This window comes from Argopecten irradians, chromosome 1, assembly GCF_041381155.1.
Source record: "Argopecten irradians isolate NY chromosome 1, Ai_NY, whole genome shotgun sequence".
Classification (NCBI taxonomy): domain Eukaryota; kingdom Metazoa; phylum Mollusca; class Bivalvia; order Pectinida; family Pectinidae; genus Argopecten; species Argopecten irradians.
Window position 1 is genome coordinate 69,904,064 of NC_091134.1, and position 21,405 is coordinate 69,925,468.

Sequence of the window (21,405 nt, forward strand, 5' to 3'; positions counted from 1 at the left end):
CTTTCATTGGGAGACAGATTCATTACTTCCACTTATGTAGTCCCCTCTCATTGAGAGACAGATTTGTTACTACCACTAATGTAGCCCTCTCACATTGAGATACAGATCTGTTACTTCCACTAATGTAGTCCCCTCTCATTGAGAGACAGATTTGTTACCACCACTAATGTAGCCCTCTTTCATTGCGAGACAGATTCGTTACTTCCACTAATGTAGTCCCCTCTCATTGAGAGACAGATTTGTTACTACCACTAATGTAGCCCCCTCTCATTGAGAGACAGATTCGTTTCTACCACTAATGTAGCCCCCTCTCATAGAGAGACAGATATGTTACTACAACTAATGTAGTCCCCTCTCATTGAGAGACAAATATGTTACTACCACTAATGTAGCCCTCTTTCATTGCGAGACAGATTCGTTACTACTGCTAATGTAGCCCTCTCTCATTGAGAGACAGATATGTTACTACCACTTATGTAGCCCTCTCTCATTGAGAGACAGATTTGTTACTACCACTAAGGTAGCCCTCTCTCATTGAGATACAGATTCGTTTCTACCACTAATGTAGCCCCCTCTCATTGAGAGACAGATTTGTTACTACCACTAATGTAGCCCTCTTTCATTGCGAGACAGATTCGTTACTTCCACTAATGTAGTCCCCTCTCATTGAGAGACAGATATGTTACTACCACTAATGTAACCCCCTCTCATTGAGAGACAGATTCGTTTCTACCACTAATGTAGCCCTCTCTCATGGAGAGACAGATTTGTTACTACCGCTAATGTAGCCCTCTCTCATTTGGACAGATTCATAAAGGCAACAGAACACTACCATCATATACAAACTATATATTTATTTCAAAATTTCTGGAAATGGCATGATAACCCAGAGTTTCTGGCATTTATATCATCAATACAGACATAACAATAACATCTTTAAAATTTTAAACCCATTTCAGCTGGGCTTTATAGTCTGCTAAGTAAATAGGTAGAAAATATTAATAGGTATTGATGTATACTCTATGTGTAAACACCTGACTGATGTGTATAATTACTTACCAGAAAGACAACTTGTGATCTTATCAAGATAAAAAAAATATAAATAGCATTGTAACACACGGAGTCAGAAAAATAATTACTTTCAATATATGGTGCAGAGATTCAAAAGAATTTAAAAAGTTTGTATTTACTGGATTTAAAAAAAATCACAGTGTATATCATCAAATGTAATTTGCTGTAAACCAGAAAACTTAATAAATATTAGGATTGATAATTAATAACATCAAACTTTTCTTGGTCATACTTGTATAATTAATAAGTTGTCATATCTGAAACCTTACCAATATAAAGGCAATGCATATATGGACATTTGATTTAAGAATAATCTTTAAAAAAAACTTTAAACACAACATAATGGAATCTGTCACCCTTTTTTGGTATATGAACTTAAACCAACACAGATAATGTTAATAAATAATCTTAGAACCTAAAATTTAACCATTATATAGTCAAGGTGAACTAACACAAAATATATATTGGCCTTTGTGTCCTAGTTAGAGAACAAATATATTATATCATTTTCTATAAGTTGACATTAGAAAAAATTTTATAGCTTGATTATTATTAGGGAATATGTCCCCCTAAAATAAGTCGCTCCAAGTCCAAAACACTATAACTCAGTAATTTCATTTTCTTGGAGTAAAGATTTATTGCTATTAAGAAATAAGTTACCCTACCATCTATTTGTTGCAGGCTTATTCGGATTTTATCCTCTAGGTTTCAAAAGGATCACCTTTTATCCACTTACAGGCCCTACTTAAAATCTTGATGTTTTGAAAACGTCTGTATTTCCATGGTTCCACTCACTGATGATCACGTAATCATGCCACAAGAATATTTCAAGTTTAAATATTGTTTACCTAACGAGGAAGAATCCACTACAATGTTCATCCTCCCCAAGCTGTTATCTTTGTCACTTGGGTTTATTGAGAGACAGCGTGGTGAGTTGTATGCGGCGACCAGATGAAGATCGGATGTTCAGACCTGATATTGGTGTTTTAGGCTTGTTGCTATCAGCCTGGACAGGAGCTGTACTAGATTTGTTGTTATCAACCTGGACACTGTCAATCTGGACACTCTGTGACACTTTGTCTACAGTTAGTGAAGTCACTACTTCTGAGTCTTTGGGCAGATCATCACTAGAAGTTTCCAGAACAAGCTTCAGATCACTACTACATGAATCTGTCTCCATAATTAGCGGGTCTTCACTCTGAGGGAGAAATTAATAGATCTCAAGATACTCTCAACATCTACAGCACTGATTTAAACCTCAATATTTACAATTGTCACTGTTTCTGTAATGATATACTAAGTTGGGGCAGATCTGTTGATTTCAAAATAACTTGAGTGCAGAACTTGACACGATTCAGTGCGCATAAATACATGTAAACAATGTGTGTTATAGATAGAGAATTCACCTGTTGGAATCACCAAGATACTCTACAGGGTGCTCCTACAAAGGACGGAATTTCCAAAGAACAAGAACAAGAACAATGGCGGACTTCTTGTGACATTCCAAAAAATCATGTGTCAATGTTAACAAATAACACATGTACAAGAAAATCAGAGACAGATTTAATTTTTGACCTAAATAAAACAACTGTAAATATAGGAACTATTTCTTGTTTTGTCATGGAGAAAAGGGAATCAGAGACAGATTTAATTTGTGACCTAAATAAAACAACTGTAAATATAGGAACTATTTCTTGTTTTGTCATGGAGAAAAGGGGGGGGGATTAAGCTGTCAGTCAATGGCTTTTTCTGAATTTGTGTTGTGCATGGATAAACATGACTGCAGTATCATTTTGATGGCAAATAACACAGGATAAATGATTGTATGTGATGTTCTGGTAATCTGATGTTCTAGTTGATTTTATTGTTCAAAGAAAATATTAAAAATATAAGGATTAACCTTTTACTAAGATGATAAACCCAATGGAGCAGTCAGTAAATTGTACGTAAATGCTTTTAATCCTTAATTAAAGTCAAGAAAGTCTGATTATGTTTCTGAAACAAAAAATGAACATCTACTGATCAATATTCCTGAAGAATGAAACATATATCACTATACTCCAACGTATAAACACTATATTCCCATGACTATTAACAGATTTAGTTGGTATCATTTTGACAATTTACCCGAGAACTATTAGATGATGGAGCAGGGCTGGGCTGTTTCTCGTTTTTACTGTCGGTCATCAATGGATGGGATGTCTCCTCTGGTACGTACACTTCTCCAATCTCACCTTCATCAAACACCACCATCGTGCAGTAGCCGTCTGTCGAACTTACAAACAGAAACCGACCGTCTGGTGACCTGCAGCAAAATCACTTGGGTACAATACATATTCCTACCATTTTCTGTATAATAGGGTACAAATTCCTTCTAGTCTTTGTTTGACAAATGTTCAGGTCTGAAAATTTGTAAAATTATCCAGTAAGTGTATATATGATCTGTTTTTATCTATCAAGGATTTCCTTAAATGTTTAACAAATGTTCAGGTCTGACAAATTGTAAAATTATCCAGTAAGTGTATATATTATCTGTTTTTATCTATCATGGAGTTCCTACAATGTTTTACAAATGTTCAGGTCAGACAAATTGTAAAATTATCCAGTAAGTGTACATATTATCTGTTTTTATCTATCATGAAGTTCCTACATATTATCTGTTTTTATCTATCATGGAGTTCCTACAATGTTTTACAAATGTTCAGGTCAGACAAATTGTAAAATTATCCAGTAAGTGTATATATTATCTGTTTTTATCTATCAAGGATTCCCTACAATGTTTTACAAATGTTTAGGTCTAAGACATAGTAAAATTATCCAGTAAGTGTATATATGATCTGTTTTTATCTATCAAGGATTTCCTACAATGTTTTACAAATGTTCAGCTCAAACAAATTGTAAAATTATCCAGTAAGTGTACATATTATCTGTTTTTATCTATCATGGAGTTCCTACAATGTTTTACAAATGTTCAGCTCAAACAAATTGTAAAATTATCCAGTAAGTGTATATATGATCTGTTTTTATCTATCAAGGATTTCCTTAAATGTTTTACAAATATTCAGGTCAGACAAATTGTAAAATTATCCAGTAAGTGTATATATTAGTTGTTTTTTATCTACCAAGGATTTCCTACAATGTTTTACAAATGTTCAGGTCTGACAGATTGTAAAATTATCCAGTAAGTGTATATATGATCTGTTTTTATCTATCAAGGATTCCCTACAATGTTTTACAAATGTTTAGGTCTAACAAATTGTAAAATTATCCAGTAAGTGTATATATTAATTGTTTTTATCTATCAAGGATTTCCTACAATGTTTTACAAATGTTCAGGTCTAACAGATTGTAAAAGTATCCAGTAAGTGTATATATTATCTGTTTTTATCTATCAAGGATTTCCTACAATGTTTTACAAATGTTCAGGTCTGACAGATTGTAAAATTATCCAGTAAGTGCATATATGATCTGTTTTATCTATCAAGGATTTCCAATCTTCATTGTATACTTTCACACAACTAAATTTTATAATAAGAAAATTGTATCCAATTCCTTCTGATTAGCTGAGCATCCTAGTTTTAAACAACATTGGTCATTTAGGGACATGCCATGTTTAGTTGGTGGAGGAATCTGGCAACTGTCCCACATGGGATTCAACCAGTAAACAACATGGCCTCCTCAGTCCTGACCATCTCGACAAATCTGAATGAGGTATTGCCCTTTTTCAATAGTATATTTATACTCTTTACATCTGTTATAGCCAGTCGTACATGGAATACTTACCAGGCCAGATCACTGAGTCGTACGTAGAATACTTACCAGGCCAGATCACTGAGTCGTAAGTGGAATACTTACCAGGCCAGATCACTGAGTCGTAAGTGGAATACTTACCAGGCCAGATCAGTGAGTCGTAAGTGGAATACTTACCAGGCCACATCACTGAGTCGTAAGTGGAATATTTACCAGGCCAGATCACTGAGTCGTAAGTGGAATACTTACCAGGCCAGATCACTGAGTCGTAAGTGGAATACTTACCAGGCCAGATCACCGAGTCGTAAGAGGAATATTTACCAGGCCAAATCACTGAGTCGTACGTAGAATACTTACCAGGCCAGATCACTGAGTCGTAAGTGGAATACTTACCAGGCCAGATCACTGAGTTGTAAGTGGAATATTTACCAGGCCAGATCACTGAGTCGTAAGTGGAATACTTACCAGGCCACATCACTGAGTCGTAAGTGGAATACTTACCAGGCCAGATCACTGAGTCGTAAGTGGAATACTTACCAGGCCAGATCACTGAGTCGTAGGTGGAATACTTACCAGTCCAGATCACTGAGTCGTAAGTGGAATACTTACTAGGCCAGATCACTGAGTCGTAAGTGGAATACTTACCAGGCCAGATCACTGAGTCGTACGTGGAATACTTACCAGGCCAGATCACTGAGTCGTACGTGGAATACTTACCAGGCCAGATCACTGAGTCGTACGTGGAATACTTACCAGGCCAGATCACTGAGTCGTAAGTAGAATACCTACCAGGCCAGATCACTGAGTCGTAAGTGGAATTCTTACCAGGCCAGATCACAGAGTTGTACGTGGAATTCTTACCAGGCCAGATCACTGAGTCGTACGTGGAATACTTACCAGGCCAGATCACTGAGTTGTACATGGAATACCTACCAGGCCAGATCACTGAGTCGTAAGTGGAATTCTTACCAGGCCAGATCACTGAGTTGTACGTGGAATACTTACCAGGCCAGATCACTGAGTCGTACATGGAATATTTACCAGGCCAGATCACTGAGTTGTACATGGAATAATTAACAGGCCAGATCACTGAGTCGTACGTGGAATACTTACCAGGCCAGATCACTGAGTTGGTGGTAATGTATGTTACTGATATAGCCAAATGGAGTGATCTGTTGTGTGTCGTACAGAAGAATGGAGTCCTCGGTGCCCACAGCGAACACAACCCTGTATGGCAGACTGTCAACACAAAGTAACAGGTGTCACTCAACTATCACAGATATAGCAAACACAACCCTGTATGGCAGACTGTCAACACAAAGTAACATCACAGCAAACACAACCCTGTATGGCAGACTGTCAACACAAAGTAAACTGTGTCACTCAACTATCGCAGACACAGTAAACACAACCTTGTATGGCAGACTGTCAACACAAAGTAACATGTGTCACTCAACTATCACAGACACAGCAAACACAACCCTGTATGGCAGACTGTCAACACAAAGTAACATGTGTCACTCAACTATCGCAGACACAGCAAACACAACCCTGTATGGCAGACTGTCAACACAAAGTAACATGTGTCACTCAACTATCGCAGACACAGTAAACAAAACCCGGTATGGCAGACTGTCTACACACAGTAACATGTGTCACTCAACTATCACAGACACAGCAAACACAACCCTGTATGGCAGACTGTCAACACAAAGTAACATGTGTCACTCAACTATTGCAGACACAGCAAACACAACCCTGTATGGCAGACTGTCAACACAAAGTAACATCACAGCAAACACAACCCTGTATGGCAGACTGTCAACTAAAAGTAACATGTGTCACTCAACTATCACAGATATAGCAAACACAACCCTGTATGGCAGACTGTCAACAAAAAGTAACATGTGTCATTAAACTATCACAGACACAGCAAACACAACCCTGTATGGCAGACTGTCAACACAATGTAACATGTGTCACTCAACTATCGCAGACACAGCAAACACAACCCTGTATGGCAGACTGTCAACACAAAGTAACATGTGTCACTCAACTATCACAGACACAGCAAACACAACCCTGTATGGCAGACTGTCAACACAAAGTAACATATGTCACTCAACTATCACAGACATAGCAAACACAACCCTGTATGGCAGACTGTCAACACAAAGTAACATCACAGCAAACACAACCCTGTATGGCAGACTGTCAACAAAAAGTAACATGTGTCACTCAACTATCGCAGACATAGCAAACACAACCCTGTATGGCAGACTGTCAACACAAAGTAACATGTGTCACTCAACTATCACAGACAGAGAAAACACAACCCTGTATGGCAGACTGTCAACACAAAGTAACATGTGTCACTCACCTATCACAGACACAGCAAACACAACCCTGTATGGCAGACTGTCAACACAAAATAACATGTGTCACTCAAGTATCACAGACATAGCAAACACAACCCTGTATGGCAGACTGTCAACACAAAATAACATGTGTCACTCAAATATCACAGACACAGCAAAAAACAACCCTGTATGGCAGACTGTCAACACAAAGTAACATGTGTCACTCAACTATCACAGACATAGCAAACAACCCTGTATGGCAGACTGTCAACACAAAATAACATGTGTCACTCAACTATCGCAGACACAGCAAACACAACCCTGTATGGCAGACTGTCAACACAAAATAACATGTGTCACTCAACTATCACAGACATAGCAAACATTCATAAACCAACCGCAATTCAAAAATGAAAAAGTATAAATATGCAATTCATTGTACTCTGTTAGCAGAAATCAGTTATTGAGAAAATACTTGTTCAAAATTTTTCATGATGGACATTATGGGTAACACTTTTTATTTAGAGCAATCAATTGAATCTTAAATGATTCCAATAATTCAGCAATTTGTGTTAGATAAAAGCATTATTTCTCTTACCAAAATAATGTTGTATACTTTTCCCATTCTTTTAAATTGTTATTCGTGTGATCTGTAAAAGAAAACAATGTCATCAAATCTCTATCTGGAAACTGCATTTGTATCCTTCATAAATTGAAGAAAAAAGAGCAATGTATGGGGCCTATAAATTTCACCGATAAATATTCTGTAGTTTATGGCAACTTGAAGGATTTGCCTCTGATTATACTTATTGACAGGACCCCTCAAGCAAAAGCCCTACTGAGTTACCAGATACAGAAGATGTTCCCCTTCAACGATACCCAGTTATATCTATTTTCTATCAATATCTGTTGTCCTGTTACATTGTATTTTAACATGAAAACTAAATACCTTGTGTACTGTTACAATGTATTTTAGCATGACAACTAAATACCTTGTGTACTGTTACAATGTATTTTAGCATGACAATTAAATACAGTCGAAACTCGTTATCTCAAAATCGCTTGAGTCGAAATTCCGGTTGAGTCGAATTAATTTTCAAGTCCCGTTTTTTGTCCTTCTTTGTGTATGTATTTTAAGATCGGATGACTCGAATTTCGATGACTCGAAACTCTGGTTGTGTCAAAGTCAATTCCTGGTCCCTAGAACGGATATTCAACGAACAAAATAGTCGCTATCTCGAATTTAATTTTAGTCAAAATTTTAAATTAAAAAAAACCCAAAAAAACCCAAACAATTACGTAAATATAACATGGATACAAACAAATGAAATTCACCTGTGGTTTGTCGTAACACGCAATTGGTTTACCTGCACATATCGCGATCGGTATTTGCAGATTCAGGCCTATGGGAACATACTACAACAATGACTGCTAATTAATAATTGTTTAATAATCCTCTCAAGTCTGGCTTCCTTATTAGTGTCACTTTACAATTGTGACTTACCTGTACATAAACACGACGTGCGTTTACACAATCGCACTCAGCATGGAGCGATCAGCGTGGCTGATCATGACCGGAAGCGTGCTTGTTTAGGAATCATTAGAAACGAAAGTGTTTTCTAAGGTTTGTATGGAATGTTGATAGTGCAAAATAATTTAACAAACCCACAATGTTAAATGTTTAACTAGTCGTTGCAGATGTACTAGTATCTTAGCCTACAGTAGTCATACAATGTATTTCTTCGTTGGTATAGAAATCTACTTTCGTTTCATTTACCGTAAATTATATTAACCAGTAGAAACGGAGAGTGTAGTCTACTCAGGTAGGTGAAAACTATTGTTTATTTTACTATTTCGAAATACCATTAAATTATGAAATAAGAAAGATGTTTGTTTTTATTTGTTCAGGTACTACATTCCGTATAAGTTTGATGTATGAACCATTGAAGTCAGTATACGTATGACCACCGGGAAATCAGTGTGCATGCCTGTAATCGTAATTCATTTTTTTTTTATTTACAAATGTATTTAAAAAAATCCCAAAACATCTGAAAACATATGACTAAAAAATCACGATAATATGCTGATCACGGTAATAGGCATGAACCCGGCTGTCATAAGATATAAGGACCGTTGAAAACCACGTTCTGACCAAACCTAATGGCATTACATTTGAGTCGAATTCTGGATGAGTCGAACTATTTTCGTTGGTCCGTTGGATTTCGAGATAACGAGTTTCGACTGTACCTTGTGTCCTGTTACGATGTATTTTAACTTGACAACTAAATACCTTGTATACTGTTATGATGTATTTTAACATGACAACTAAATACCTTGTGTTTTGTTATGATGTATTCTAACATGACAACTAAATACCTTGTGTCCTGTTACGATGTATTTTAGCATGACAACTAAATACCTTGTGTACTGTTACGATGTATTTTAACATGACAACTAAATACCTTGTGTCCTGTTACGATGTATTTTAACATGACAACTAAATACCTTGTGTTTTGTTATGATGTATTCTAACATGACAACTAAATACCTTGTGTCCCGTTATGATGTATTTTAACATGACAACTAAATACCTTGTGTACTGTTACAATGTATTTTAACATGACAACTTAATACCTTGTGTCCTGTTATGTTGTATTTTAGCACGTCATCTAAATACCTTGTGTCCTGTTACGATGTATTTTAGCACGTCATCTAAATACCTTGTGTCCTGTTTCGATGTATTTTAGCATGACATCTAAATACCTTGGGTCCTGTTACGATGTATTTTAGCATGACAACTAAATACCTTGTGTCCTGTTACGATGTATTTTAACATGACAACTAAATACCTGTCTCCTGTTACGATGTATTTTAACATGACAACTTAATACCTTGTGTCCTGTTTTGATGTATTTTAACATGACAACTAAATACCTTGTGTCTTGTTATGATGTATTTTAACATGACAACTAAATACCTTATGTCCCATTATGATGTATTTTAACATGACAAATAAATACCTTGTGTCATGTTATGATGTATTTTAACATGACAACTAAATACCTTGTGTCCCGTTATGATGTATTTTAACATGACAACTTAATACCTTGTGTCCTGTTACGATGTATTTTAACATGACAACTAAATACCTTGTGTCCTGTTACGATGTATTTTAACATGACAACTAAATACCTTGTGTTTTGTTATGATGTATTTTAACATGACAACTACATACCTTGTGTCATGTTATGATGTATTTTAACATGACAACTAAATACCTTGTGTCCTGTTACGATGTATTTTAACATGACAACTAAATACCTTATGTCCCGTTATGATGTATTTTAACATGACAACTTTATACCTTGTGTCCTGTTATGTTGTATTTTAACATGACAACTAAATACCTTGTGTCCCGTTATGATGTATTTTAACATGACAACTTAATACCTTGTGTCCTGTTACGATGTATTTTAACATGACAACTAAATACCTTGTGTCCTGTTACGATTAATTTTACATGACAACTAAATACCTTATGTTTTGTTATGATGTATTTTAACATGACAACTAAATACCTTGTGTCCCGTTATGATGTATTTTAACATGACAACTAAATACCTTGTGTCCCGTTATGATGTATTTTAACATGACAATTAAATACCTTGTGTCCCGTTATGATGTATTTTAACATGACAACTAAATACCTTGTGTCCTGTTACGATGTATTTTAACATGACAACTTAATACCTTGTGTCCCGTTATGATGTATTTTAACATGACAATTAAATACCTTATGTCACGTTATGATGTATTTTAACATGACAATTAAATACCTTATGTCCCGTTATGATGTATTTTAACATGACAACTAAATACCTTATGTCCCGTTATGATGTATTTTAACATGACAATTAAATACCTTGTGTCCTGTTACGATGTATTTTAACATGACAATTAAATACCTTATGTCCCGTTATGATGTATTTTAACATGACAATTAAATACCTTGTGTTTTGTTATGATGTATTTTAACATGACAATTAAATACCTTGTGTCCTGTTACGATGTATTTTAACATGACAATTAAATACCTTATGTCCCGTTATGATGTATTTTAACATGACAACTAAATACCTTGTGTCCTGTTACGATGTATTTTAACATGACAACTAAATACCTTGTGTCCTGTTACGATGAATTTTACATGACAACTTAATACCTTGTGTTTTGTTATGATGTATTTTAACATGACAATTAAATACCTTATGTCCCGTTATGATGTATTTTAACATGACAACTAAATACCTTGTGTCCCGTTATGATGTATTTTAACATGACAACTAAATACCTTATGTCCCGTTATGATGTATTTTAACATGACAACTAAATACCTTGTGTCCTGTTATGATGAATTTTACATGACAACTTAATACCTTGTGTTTTGTTATGGTGTATTTTAACATGACAATTAAATACCTTGTGTCCTGTTACGATGTATTTTAACATGACAATTAAATACCTTATGTCCCGTTATGATGTACAGAGGATTCCGCTTATTTGCATAGGTCATTTTCAAGAAGAAAATATGCAAATAACCGGAGTATTCGAATAGGGGGAGATGACATTTTGCACCTCCGTTTGACCCCACACATATGTATGTGAATAGGCAAATAAATATCGTTTCGTTTACTTGATAAATACGTAAATTATTTACACTTAAAACGAACCACAAGTAATTATTTTCGAAGTTGTAAATCAATTTTAATTGTTTAATAACAAAAAATATTCCAATATTAGATTCTTGTTTACGTTAGATCGACACGTGAATATTTGAGAAACAGCTAAACGATCGAATATCAAATGCAATTAGATTCTACTAAACAGGATTGAATTTGTGTCTATAATTCTAAACCTAAATAATAAACAAATTTACGTACATTTGCCTGGCAAAATGAACTTACGATCGTGATTAAACTTCAAAGTGCCGATCAACTAGTAGTGTTGCTTTTACACATGTGCATATGAATTCGAAAATGGCAGCAGGTGATGAAGCCATGCGTTCAATCGACCTAAATGTCTTTTGAGAATTCTCCCTGTATTGTTGATCTATGCGGCGAATAGCTTGATAACATTTCAGAAATTAATGCATATTCAAGTAGCAATGAAACAATTAACGTAGCAAGTATGTTTTGTATCCTAAGCTTACATACTGTACGAAACTTGCGGTAGTCATTGCACGCCGACTTTGCATGCTTTTATGTCTCGTTCAACGAGACGCTTGATACGCACATGTCTGTCGTAGTCAACAAGACTCTGGTTGAAGGAGACTACTCATGAATGGCGATTGTTGTAAGGAAGCATGGTTTCTCCAACCGATCGCGAACTAAGGTACGTTACGTTAATAAATAAACATATTTGAAAGTGCAAATGCTTTAATTAGATGTTTGAGTCAGTGAATATACTAAAGTTATGATCAACCGCTGCTGATGTAAATCGTAACAGCGTCGAATATCCTTTGCAGATTCATGCATAAAATAACAAGCCATACTATAACGTTAATCTGTTACCTGGATGATTTCTAGTAAAAGCGAAGTATCTTGAAACATATATCGGCGAATTTCGCTAAAAATATATTACAAAATTGAAAAATATTCGATTTTATTTTTAGAATTTCCCAAATATTTTATACAAATAACCGGAGGTCATGTAAAAGTCTATGCAAATACATGGAGTTGAAAAACAAAGATAAAGAAGGAAAAAATCGGGACCGCAGAATTTTATGCAAATAACCGAAATATTCGAATAACCGTTATTCGATTATGTGGATCGAGTCCTCTGTATTTTAACATGACAACTTAATACCTTGTGTCCTGTTACGATGTATTTTAACATGACAACTAAATACCTTGTGTCCTGTTACGATGAATTTTACATGACAACTTAATACCTTGTGTTTTGTTATGATGTATTTTAACATGACAATTAAATACCTTGTGTTTTGTTATGATGTATTTTAACATGACAATTAAATACCTTATGTCCCGTTATGATTTATTTTAACATGACAATTAAATACCTTGTGTTTTGTTATGATGTATTTTAACATGACAATTAAATACCTTATGTCCCGTTATGATGTATTTTAACATGACAATTAAATACCTTATGTCCCGTTATGATGTATTTTAACATGACAACTAAATACCTTGTGTTTTGTTATGATGTATTTTAACATGACAATTAAATACCTTATGTCCCGTTATGATGTATTTTAACATGACAACTAAATACCTTGTGTTTTGTTATGATGTATTTTAACATGACAATTAAATACCTTATGTCCCGTTATGATGTATTTTAACATGACAATTAAATACCTTATGTCCCGTTATGATGTATTTTAACATGACAATTAAATACCTTGTGTTTTGTTATGATGTATTTTAACATGACAATTAAATACCTTATGTCCCGTTATGATGTATTTTAACATGACAATTAAATACCTTATGTCCCGTTATGATGTATTTTAACATGACAATTAAATACCTTATGTCCCGTTATGATGTATTTTAACATGACAATTAAATACCTTGTGTTTTGTTATGATGTATTTTAACATGACAATTAAATACCTTATGTCCCGTTATGATGTATTTTAACATGACAACTAAATACCTTATGTCCCGTTATGATGTATTTTAACATGACAATTAAATACCTTATGTCCCGTTATGATGTATTTTAACATGACAACTTAATACCTTGTGTTTTGTTATGATGTATTTTAACATGACAATTAAATGTGTTGTGTAATGTTACAATGTACTTTACGTACCTGTTGTCCCGTTACGATGTATTTTACGAAGCTGGTAAAGCAGTGGGCAGCACCTAGCACATATCGTGGCTTTTTGGGGACTAGGGAGATAGACTGCTGGCCTGAAATGTATTTGTTTCTATTTATTGCTACATAACTCAGGAGTTTATCATACTCAATCATTCATAAATAATTTTACAGTCAGTAAATCCACAAAATTCTTGTAGAAACTTCCCCTCCTGTGTTGGTCATCTCACAGAACTGTTGGGCAGTTTGGACATATTCAGAGACAAATTCCAGGTAATTTCAGACAATATTATAAGCTGTAAAATTTAATTATCAACTTCTTTAACCTGCTGCTTGCTAGTTTCACAAAACATATAAAATTACTGAATAACAGAGTCGTCATGGTCAATTGCTCGCACCCTTACTAAGTCAAAGGCACTTCATGATGTTACATTCAGAGTGTAATAAACATACTTGGTAAAGTTGTGTCCAGAGAAGAAGTGTAAACAAGAGGCCCAGAGGGCCTGTATTGCTCACCTGGTTTGTAATGCCAAGTAATGTTCTGAATACAGGTTCATTGTTTCTTTTCTGAAGGAATTTTAATATTAACCTCTAAATCCCCTATTGGGCCCCGCCCCTCCTGCCCCCGGGGGATCAGAGCCAAAATTTATTCAAGTTCTGTTCCCCTTCCCCCAAGGATGTTTGTGGCCAAAATTTGGTTACAATCCATGCAAAACTCTAGGACAAGTAGCGATTTATAGAATTTATCTCTATTTCCCTATTGGGCCCCACCCCTCCAGCCCCTGGGGGGCCAGAGCCAAAATTTATACAAGTTCTGTTCCCCTTCCCCCAAGGATGTTTGTGGCTAATTTTGGTTACAATCCATGCAGAACTCTAGGACTAGTAGCGATTTAAAGGATTTACCTCTATTTCCCCTATTGGGCCCCGCCCCTCCTGCCCCCAGGGGGTCAGAGCCAAAATTTATACAAGTTCTGTTCGCCCTCCCCCAAGGATGTTTGTGGCCAAATTTGGTTACAATCCATGTAGAACTCTATGACTAGTAGCGATATAAAGGATTTACCTCTATTTCCCCTATTGGGCCCCGCCCCTCTTGCCCCCAAGGGGTCAGAGCCAAAATTTATACAAGTTCTGTTCCCCTTCCAAAATTGATCTTTGTGGCCAAATTTGGTTACAATCCATGCAGAACTCTATGACTAGTAGCGGTTTAAAGGATTTACCTCTATTTCCCCTATTGGGCCCCGCCCCTCCTGCCCCAGGGGGGTCAGAGCCAAAATTTATACAAGTTCTGTTCGCCCTCCCCCAAGGATGTTTGTGGCCAAATTTGGTTACAATCCATGCAGAACTCGAGGACAAGTAGCGATTTATAGGATTTACCTCTATTTCCCCTATTGGGCCCTGCCCCTCCTGCCCCAGGGGGGTCAGAGCCAAAATTTATACAAGTTCTGTTCGCCCTCCCCCAAGGATGATTGTGGCCAAATTTGTCTATGACAAGTAGCGATTTAAAGGAAATGTTGACGGACGGACGGACGACGGACACCGCGCTATGACATAAGCTCACCGGCCCTTCGGGCCAGGTGAGCTAAAAACATACTTGGTAAAGTTGTGCTGAGAGAAGAAGTGTTATAAACATACTTGGTAAAGTTGTGCCAATAAAAAAAGTGTTATAAACATACTTGGTAAAGTTGTGTCCAGAGAAGAAGTGTAATAAACATTCTTGGTAAAGTTGTGTCGAGAGAAAAAGTGTAATAAACATACTTGGTAAAGTTGTGTCGAGAGAAGTGTAATAAACATTCTTGGTAAAGTTGTGTCGAGAGAAGTGTAATAAACATACTTGGTAAAGTTGTGCCGAGAGAAGAAGTGTAATAAACATACTTGGTAAAGTTGTGCCGAGAGAAGAAGTGTAATAAACATTCTTGGTAAAGTTGTGCCGAGAGAAGTGTAATAAACATACTTGGTAAAGTTGTGCCGAGAGAAGAATTGTAATAAACATACTTGGTAAAGTTGTGTTGAGAGAAAAAGTGTAATAAACATACTTGGTAAAGTTGTGTTAAGAGAAGAAGTGTAATAAACATACTTGGTAAAGTTGTGTCCAGAGAAGAAGTGTAATAAACATACTTGGTAAAGTTGTGCCAAGAGAAGAAGTGTAATAAACATACTTGGTAAAGTTGTGCTGAGAGAAAAAATGCAATAAACATACTTGGTAAAGTTGTGCCGAGAGAAGAAGAGTAAAAAACATACTTGGTAAAGTTGTGCCGAGAGAAGAAGTGTAATAAACATACTTGGTAAAGTTGTGCCGAGAGAAGAAGTGTAATAAACATACTTGGTAAAGTTGTGACGAGAGAAGAGGTATTGTAATAAACATACTTGGTAAAGTTGTGCCGAGAGAAGAAGAGTAATAAACATACTTGGTAAAGTTGTGCCGAGAGAAGAAGTGTAATAAACATACTTGGTAAAGTTGTGCCGAGAGAAGAAGAGTAATAAACATACTTGGTAAAGTTGTGCCGAGAGAAGAAGAGTAATAAACATACTTGGTAAAGTTGTGCCGAAAGAAGAAGTGTAATAAACATACTTGGTAAAGTTGTGCTGAGAGAAGAAGTGTTATAAACATACTTGGTAAAGTTGTGCCGAGAGAAGTGTAATAAACATACTTGGTAAAGATGTGTCGAGAGAAGAAGTGTAATAAACATACTTGGTAAAGTTGTGTTAAGAGAAGAAGTGTAATAAACATACTTGGTAAAGTTGTGCCGAAAGAAGAATTGTAATAAACATACTTGGTAAAGTTGTGCCGAGAGAAGAAGTGTAATAAACATACTTGGTAAAGTTGTGATGAGAGAAGAAGTGTAATAAACATATTTGGTAAAGTTGTGTCGAGAGAAGTGTAATAAACATACTTGGTAAAGTTGTGCCGAGAGAAGAAGAGTAATAAACATACTTGGTAAAGTTGTGCCGAAAGAAGAATTGTAATAAACATACTTGGTAAAGTTGTGATGAGAGAAGAACAGTAATAAACATACTTGGTAAAGTTGTGCCGAGAGAAGAAGTGTAATAAACATATTTGGTAAAGTTGTGCCGAGAGAAGAAGTGTAATAAACATACTTGGTAAAGTTGTGCCGAAAGAAGAATTGTAATAAACATACTTGGTAAAGTTGTGCCGAGAGAAGAAGTGTAATAAACATTCTTGGTAAAGATGTGCCGAGAGAAGAAGTGTAATAAACATACTTGGTAAAGTTGTGTTAAGAGAAGAAGTGTAATAAACATACTTGGTAAAGTTGTGCCGAAAGAAGAATTGTAATAAACATACTTGGTAAAGTTGTGTTAAGAGAAGAAGTGTAATAAGCATACTTGGTAATGTTGTGTCGAGAGAAGAAGTGTAATAAACATACCTGGTAAAGTTGTGCCGAGAGAAGAAGTGTAATAAACATACTTGGTAAAGTTGTGCCGAGAGAAGAAGTGTAAAAAACATACTTGGTAAAGTTGTGTTAAGAGAAGAAGTGTAACAAACATTCTTGGTAAAGTTGTGCCGAGAGAAGAAGTGTAAAAAACATACTTGGTAAAGTTGTGTCCAGAGAAGAAGTGTAATAAGCATACTTGGTAAAGTTGTGCCGAGAGAAGAAGTGTAATAAACATACTTGGTAAAGTTGTGCCAAAAGAAGAATTGTAATAAACATACTTGGTAAAGTTTGTCGAGAGAAGAAGTGTAATAAACAAACTTGGTAAAGTTGTGCCGAGAGAAAAAATGCAATAAACATACTTGGTAAAGTTGTGCCTAGAGAAGAAGAGTATTAAACATACTTGGTAAAGTTGTGCAGAGAGAAGAAGTGTAATAAACATACTTGGTAAAGTTGCGCTGAGAGAAGAAGTGTAATAAACATACTTGGTAAAGTTGTGCCGAGAGAAGAAGTGTAATAAACATACTTGGTAAAGTTGTGTCCAGAGAAGAATTGTAATAAACATACTTGGTAAAGTTGTGTCGAGAGAAGAAGTGTAATAAACATACTTGGTAAAGTTGTGCCAGAAGAAGTGTAATAAACAAACTTGGTAAAGTTGTGTCGAGAGAAGAAGTGTAATAAACATACTTGGTAAAGTTGTGCTGAAAGAAGAATTGTAATAAACATACTTGGTAAAGTTGTGCCGAGAGAAGAAGTGTAATAAACATACTTGGGAAAGTTGTGCCGAGAGAAGAAGAGTAAAAAACATACTTGGTAAAGTTGTGCCGAGAGAAGAAGTGTAATAAACATACTTGGTAAAGTTGTGCCGAGAGAAGAAGTGTAATAAACATACTTGGTAAAGTTGTGCCGAGAGAAGAAGTGTAATAAACATACTTGGTAAAGTTGTGCCGAGAGAAGAGGTATTGTAATAAACATACTTGGTAAAGTTGTGCCGAGAGAAGAAGTGTAATAAACATACTTGGTAAAGTTGTGCCGAGAGAAGAGGTATTGTAATAAACATACTTGGTAAAGTTGTGCCGAGAGAAGAAGTGTAATAAACATACTTGGTAAAGTTGTGCCGAGAGAAGAATTGTAATAAACATACTTGGTAAAGTTGTGCCGAGAGAAGAAGTGTAATAAACATACTTGGTAAAGTTGTGCCGAGAGAAGAGGTATTGTAATAAACATACTTGGTAAAGTTGTGCCGAGAGAAGAAGTGTAATAAACATACGTGGTAAAGTTGTGCCGAAAGAAGAATTGTAATAAAACATACTTGGTAAAGTTGTGCCGAAAGAAGAATTGTAATAAACATACTTGGTAAAGTTGTGCCGAGAGAAGAATTGTAATAAACATACTTGGTAAAGTTGTGTTAAGAGAAGAATTGTAATAAACATACTTGGTAAAGTTGTGTTAAGAGAAGAAGTGTAACACACATACTTGGTAAAGTTGTGCCGAGAGAAGAAGTGTAATAAACATACTTGATAAAGTTGTGTTAAGAGAAGAAGTGTAATAAGCATACTTGGTAAAGTTGTGTCGAGAGAAGAAGGGTAATAAACATACCTGGTAAAGTTGTGTCGAGAGAAGAAGTGTAATAAACATACTTGGTAATGTTGTGCCGAGAGAAGAAGTGTAAAAAACATGCTTGGTAAAGTTGTGTTAAGAGAAGAAGTGTAATAAACATTCTTGGTAAAGTTGTGTCCAGAGAAGAAGTGTAATAAGCATACTTGGTAAAGTTGTGCCGAGAGAAGAAGTGTAATAAACATACTTGGTAAAATTGTGCCAAAAGAAGAATTGTAATAAACATACTTGGTAAAGTTGTGTCGAGAGAAGAAGTGTAATAAACATACTTGGTAAAGTTGTGTTAAGAGAAGAAGTGTAATAAGCATACTTGGTAAAGTTGTGTCGAGAGAAGAAGTGTAATAAACATACTTGGTAAAGTTGTGCCGAGAGAAGAAGTGTAATAAACATACTTGGTAAAGTTGTGCCGAGAGAAGAAGTGTAATAAACATACTTGGTAAAGTTGTGCCGAGAGAAGAAGTGTAATAAACATATTTGGTAAAGTTGTGCCGAGAGAAGAAGTGTAATAAACATACTTGGTAAAGTTGTGCCGAAAGAAGAATTGTAATAAACATACTTGGTAAAGTTGTGCCGAGAGAAGAAGTGTAATAAACATTCTTGGTAAAGATGTGCCGAGAGAAGAAGTGTAATAAACATACTTGGTAAAGTTGTGTTAAGAGAAGAAGTGTAATAAACATACTTGGTAAAGTTGTGCCGAAAGAAGAATTGTAATAAACATACTTGGTAAAGTTGTGTTAAGAGAAGAAGTGTAATAAGCATACTTGGTAAAGTTGTGTCGAGAGAAGAAGTGTAATAAACATACCTGGTAAAGTTGTGCCGAGAGAAGAAGTGTAATAAACATACTTGGTAAAGTTGTGCCGAGAGAAGAAGTGTAAAAAACATACTTGGTAAAGTTGTGTTAAGAGAAGAAGTGTAACAAACATTCTTGGTAAAGTTGTGCCGAGAGAAGAAGTGTAAAAAACATACTTGGTAAAGTTGTGTCCAGAGAAGAAGTGTAATAAGCATACTTGGTAAAGTTGTGCCGAGAGAAGAAGTGTAATAAACATACTTGGTAAAGTTGTGCCAAAAGAAGAATTGTAATAAACATACTTGGTAAAGTTTGTCGAGAGAAGAAGTGTAATAAACAAACTTGGTAAAGTTGTGCCGAGAGAAAAAAATGCAATAAACATACTTGGTAAAGTTGTGCCTAGAGAAGAAGAGTATTAAACATACTTGGTAAAGTTGTGCAGAGAGAAGAAGTGTAATAAACATACTTGGTAAAGTTGTGCTGAGAGAAGAAGTGTAATAAACATACTTGGTAAAGTTGTGCCGAGAGAAGAAGTGTAATAAACATACTTGGTAAAGTTGTGTCCAGAGAAGAATTGTAATAAACATACTTGGTAAAGTTGTGTCGAGAGAAGAAGTGTAATAAACATACTTGGTAAAGTTGTGCCAGAAGAAGTGTAATAAACAAACTTGGTAAAGTTGTGTCGAGAGAAGAAGTGTAATAAACATACTTGGTAAAGTTGTGCTGAAAGAAGAATTGTAATAAACATACTTGGTAAAGTTGTGTCGAGAGAAGAAGTGTAATAAACATACTTGGTAAAGTTGTGCCGAGAGAAGAAGTGTAATAAACATACTTGGTAAAGTTGTGCCGAGAGAAGAAGTGTAATAAACATACTTGGGAAAGTTGTGCCGAGAGAAGAAGAGTAAAAAACATACTTGGTAAAGTTGTGCCGAGAGAAGAAGTGTAATAAACATACTTGGTAAAGTTGTGCCGAGAGAAGAAGTGTAATAAACATACTTGGTAAAGTTGTGACGAGAGAAGAGGTATTGTAATAAACATACTTGGTAAAGTTGTGCCGAGAGAAGAAGTGTAATAAGCATACTTGGTAAAGTTGTGCCGAGAGAAGAAGTGTAATAAACATACTTGGTAATGTTGTGCCGAGAGAAGAATTGTAATAAACATACTTGGTAAAGTTGTGCCGAGAGAAGAAGTGTAATAAACATACTTGGTAAAGTTGTGCCGAGAGAAGAATTGTAATAAACATACTTGGTAAAGTTGTGCCGAGAGAAGAAGTGTAATAAACATACTTGGTAAAGTTGTGCCGAGAGAAGAAGTGTAATAAACATACTTGGTAAAGTTGTGCCGAGAGAAGAGGTATTGTAATAAACATACTTGGTAAAGTTGTGCCGAGAGAAGAAGTGTAATAAACATACTTGGTGAAGTTGTGCCGAGAGAAGAAGTGTAATAAACATACGTGGTAAAGTTGTGCCGAAAGAAGAATTGTAATAAAACATACTTGGTAAAGTTGTGCCGAAAGAAGAATTGTAATAAACATACTTGGTAAAGTTGTGCCGAGAGAAGAATTGTAATAAACATACTTGGTAA

The 21,405-nt window shown here is 35.4% G+C and overlaps 1 protein-coding gene across 1 annotated transcript in view; it reads right to left on the minus strand.

The window, feature by feature from the left end:
• Nucleotides 1-834: 834 nt before the first annotated feature.
• LOC138306876 (chromatin assembly factor 1 subunit B-like) overlaps nucleotides 835-21,405 on the minus strand; it is a 53,601-nt gene continuing 33,030 nt past the window's right edge. Inside the window, exons 9-13 of the mRNA XM_069247393.1 lie at nucleotides 14,023-14,123; nucleotides 7,780-7,831; nucleotides 5,935-6,060; nucleotides 3,199-3,376; nucleotides 835-2,269 (exon numbers count right to left, since the gene is read on the minus strand). Of these exons, the coding sequence (XP_069103494.1) occupies nucleotides 1,973-2,269; nucleotides 3,199-3,376; nucleotides 5,935-6,060; nucleotides 7,780-7,831; nucleotides 14,023-14,123 (754 nt within the window). The 3' untranslated portion in view covers nucleotides 835-1,972. The remainder of the gene's footprint in view (nucleotides 2,270-3,198; nucleotides 3,377-5,934; nucleotides 6,061-7,779; nucleotides 7,832-14,022; nucleotides 14,124-21,405) is intronic.